The sequence below is a fragment of the Lathyrus oleraceus genome, chromosome 1 (assembly GCF_024323335.1).
Source record: "Lathyrus oleraceus cultivar Zhongwan6 chromosome 1, CAAS_Psat_ZW6_1.0, whole genome shotgun sequence".
NCBI lineage: Eukaryota > Viridiplantae > Streptophyta > Magnoliopsida > Fabales > Fabaceae > Lathyrus > Lathyrus oleraceus.
The window spans coordinates 346,143,172-346,147,583 of record NC_066579.1 but is presented as its reverse complement, the minus strand read 5'-3'; the positions used below and the strand labels follow the sequence as shown (position 1 = coordinate 346,147,583).

The 4,412-nt window shown below is 41.5% G+C and overlaps 1 protein-coding gene across 1 annotated transcript; it reads right to left on the bottom strand.

Annotated features, from left to right (window-relative positions):
- Positions 1-1,136: 1,136 nt before the first annotated feature.
- On the bottom strand, positions 1,137-1,979 carry LOC127106107 (uncharacterized). Its single transcript, XM_051043393.1, has one exon. It carries the CDS (start codon positions 1,977-1,979, stop codon positions 1,137-1,139), a length of 843 nt encoding a protein of 280 aa, XP_050899350.1.
- Between the last annotated feature and the right edge of the window lie 2,433 nt (positions 1,980-4,412).

The following is a 4,412-nucleotide window of genomic DNA, read 5'->3' as shown; positions in this document are numbered from 1 at the left end:
TGATATGTACATTCATCATTATTATTATTATAAAGGGAACAACTCCAGGGAATCCGCGAGTTTACTCATTTAACACAAGCAATTATAAAGCGAATAAAGAAAGACAGTTTATGAAGCCAATAATCGAGAAACTCTTTTATTCAATATCGATAAAGCAAAACATAAGTACATCAAGGAAATGCCCATCGGCTACAAGAAGGTCACATTAGTCCTATCAGACATCAATCTAGTGAAGTACAAGCGACTAGAAGCAATTGGATAACAACTTTTCATAGTAGGCCTGAGATTTGGGAGACAGGCAGGCGCCCCACTTTCCCAACATCACACTCCCTTCAGGTGGGGAGTTGTGATCTAGCTTGCTTGGAATGTTGTTCACAACTGTCTCCCCTCGGTTGGAGGGGTCTTCAGGATGTTTGTTCAACTGTATATTACTGTCTTTCAGGTTCCCATGTGGTTGTCCCTTCAACTCTTAAATTGCTTCTATTCTCTGATTTAGCTCGTATTGGTTTTGGTGAAGGGTGACTTCTAGCTATTTGTTGCGGCTTCTCTCATCCTTCAACTCTTTATTACAAGCTTCTAGCAGGCTTTGAAGTTTCTTTATTTGCTCCATGTGTTCTAGTTCTGCTTTACTAGCTCGGTATTGGGCTTCGGCTAACTGCTTCTTTTTGGTTATCAGGATGGCATAAGCCCCTTTGAGGGTGTCACCCACTTTGAGTCTTTTGAAAACCTTTGTCTGTACCTCATCATCTGCTTGACGAACTCGGTCTTTCTTTTGATTTAGATTGAATTTCAAGGTTTCTTTCTCCAATGAGATCTTAGCAAGCTTAGATTTGAGATCAGCATTCTCTTTCTCTAGGGTCTTGATAACCTTCTTCACTTCATCTACTTCAGAATTTGGCTGGTTCTCTGGCTCAGGAGGTTGGAGATTCATGGATGGTTCGGGCGGGAACGACAACAAGACCTCACTAACTCTGCTCTTGACCCAACTGGTGTAAGCTTCCTTGGCGATGCAGTTCTTCTTACCCATCTCTGCTCTTCCTTGAGGACAAATCGACCCTTAAGCCTTGACAATCTTCTCGATCAACTCTGGCTCTTCGACCTCTTCGTATAAAACAAAACCCTCTACACTTTCGAGATCAGGTTTGTCCATCATAGGATATCCAAGTTGTCGCAATGCTAGCCTCGGGTTGTAGTTGATCCCTCCTTTCGTACCAAGGGATGTCTTCGGCTTTTAAGGACATGATCCGCTGGGACCATTTCAAGTTATCTTTGTTCTCAACGAAAGGACCTTTGCTGGGTAGATTCGAAATAAACCATCTATACAGCAAAGGGGTGCAACAGACGATAGTCCCTTTCTTCTTCTGGGTCCTCACATGGATTGAATAGTAAGTATCAGCAAGAAGAGTGGGAATCGGATTCTGAGTCAAGAAGATGTGAATAGCAGCCAAGTTTACGAACTCCTCCATATTCTGAAATAGGACAATCCCATAGATGAGTAAAGCTAGATGGGCGTTGAAGGTCGTCCAGCTCCCAGCTTCAGTGAAGGTGATAGATTTGTCTAAGAGAAACTTAGAGGTGAAGCCATGGATTCCACCCTTTGGTTTCAGGTTCAATTTTATTTCCTTCTTTCCCAAATGCAGAGCTTCAGCAAGATCTCGATATTCAGGAAGTTCCTTAGTGCGGATGTAGGGCACTTGGTTCTTAATCCTAATACCCAGAATATGAGAGTACTCTTCCAATGTCGACGCTAGCTGGTAATATTGGAAAGTAAAGCACCTTAGTGGTGGATCGTAGAACTGCACCAAGGTGTGCACAACAGTGATGTTGACTTCGGTGTTCAGAATACCCAGAAGGTTACCATATGCTTCCTTGAAGGTGTCTTTGTGAGTCAGGTCTAAACGTTCCCCAAGTCCTCTCAATACAGCCAACTGAGATTCCACAAACTTGTAATTGTGGATACTCTTTCTCTCGGGGTTCATGCTTCGCTTAAATTGCTTGGTAAATAGACTGGACTATTGGATTCCTGGAAAAGATATACCTATGCAAAAAAAATCATGATGAATGATAATGCAATGATGAGATGATAATAAGTCACATGGACTCGAAACTCTGGCAAGTTTTGGACAATCTGTAAGTGCCACATGTTGCTAGTTCACAAGTTTGACGTAACATGAGCATCAAGGTGGGTAGAGTCTATGGTTTCCTGCAATAAAACCCACATCCCCCTCACAGGTGTGGACTATGCTCCAAGGTGGTCCCTAAAAGGTCTCCCAGAGTCATCGACTCGAAATGAAAATACCCTGCCGTAGTGAATACTCACAGGACAAAAGTACTCCCAAGTGAATCTAGTTTAGGTGTGGTTCTCGTGACACCCAACGCGTGAAACGCAGGTGCACACGACTATCCACGAGTCTAACCTATATGTATACTAGGCTCGGGTATAGAGCTTTCCTCTCATGTAGTCTAACCTATCCCAATAACAATGTAATAAATATATCCATAATATAAAGTGAATAAGAAATGTGATAAATAAAAGTGAGTATAACTATGAGTTAAGCACCTAAACTAGCGAGGGAACAACCTAAACTAGGCTCGACTCCTTTTAGCGACTAGGAAATACTCCCAGTAACGAAGTAGTCCCCAGCAAAGTCGCCAGTTGAAGCTAGAGGAAATATACCCGAACGTATCGCACACTCGAACATACAACAGAGTTGCCATCGAACTTTATTTATCCCCAAAGAGAAGGGAAAACATCGATAAAACCCGAGGGAAAGAGATATACTGGGTAAGGAAGTCGGTTATGCAAGGGGAAGGTATTAGCACCACAAACATCCATGGTACTCCATGGGAACCGTTTTGATTGCTCTCGCTCGAATAGGTGTTATCTAAATATTACTCACAAAAGAATGGGAAAAGGAAAGGAAATAGATAAAGTGCTCGGTGAGGATTGGGGCCCTCATGCCTACGTATCCTCATAGTGCAATCAGGAATTCAGAGCTTAGTAGTTCAAGGAACTAGAGGCAGGAGGTGGAAAGAAGTGTGATAGAAGGTATGAATTGAGCCAAAGAATAGTATGAGTTGAGCTCCAAAAAAGGGTGAAAACGTGAACCCAAGAGTGAACAGGTATGTACTGGAACAACTGAAAAGAGAAAGAAGATGGAGCACAAAGGTATAGTGTATTTGGCCCAAAGAATAGGTATATCACATGGAGTGAAAGAAGATAGTATACGAATGTATCATGGGATGAACGGAATGAAGTGACTGAAGTCCCAGAATAGATGAACTTGGTGATAAGTGACTGAAGAAGTGTTGTTTGAAATCGAAAGGCGAAAGTGTATTGGAACCCATAATAGAAATGAGATTTCTACCATAGAGAGAAATGACGTTAACCGATACTTGGACTAGCAGGCCGCCACTGTAGGGTTTTGGCTAAAAAAGGAAGAATTAAATGTTTGGGATGAGAGTCAAACAACTCCAGGTATGAAATGCGGACTGTCCGTTAGGCGTCCTAAAAGGGTGTATATGGAATTCCAAAGAAAGTGTATCTCGATGTCAAAGAGACAATATGTCATTGGGTGAACGATTTATGATCAAAGGTAGATAGTGAATTGTGAAAGATATGAATGATGCCCTAAGGTGAAGGAGGAATAATTAGAAGTATGCTCGCCAAGGATTCGCATCCTCGTGCCGACTTATTCTCATTGTGCAATGAGAAAGTCAGAGCAATCGTAGTTCGGAACTACGAGAATAAAGGGAGAGATATTTGTCTAAGCAACAGGGTCTCACAAGACAAACACCAAGTCAAGGAAGGATTGTAGTATTGGACTGCAAGGAGTAGTGTATCACTTGCTGGGGAATCAACAATTCGAGATCAACTCAGGATAGTATCTTGGATCCAAGAGAAGGATAGACTCTTAATCGAAAAGCAAAGTGGCGTGTTAGCCGAAAAAGAATGAATTAAATATTTAGGATAAGAGCCAAACAACTCTCGATTGAAGAGATGGACTGTCATCAGGACGTCCTAAAAGGATGGACAAGGAGTCCAAGGAGAAATATGATTGATCTCAAAAGGATGGTATATATTGCATGAATGAAGAATGATTGATTGGATAGAAAAGATAAGTTGATAAATAAGGTAGCTCGCGAAGAAACCGGGTTCTCCTGCCTACGTACCCTTATAGTGCAATAAGGAAATTAGAGCTTTCGTAGTTCAACCCACTAGGGATGAAAAGAAATTGATTGGAGGAGAGAAGAAATGGATGATTGAGATTGAAATGATTTGAATGGAATGATTGAGAACTGAATAGAATGAAGAATGGATAGACTTGGTAGTTACTGGATGATGAGAATCACACTAACTTTCAAGTGGAGAGAGAAAAGTCTTTGTAGTTGTTTCTTGCATGAAAGATGAA

What these genes read in the sequence shown, in the direction of transcription:
- LOC127106107 (XM_051043393.1), bottom strand. Translation starts at nt 1,979, where the DNA reads ATGAACCCCGAGAGAAAGAGTATCCACAATTACAAGTTTGTGGAATCT.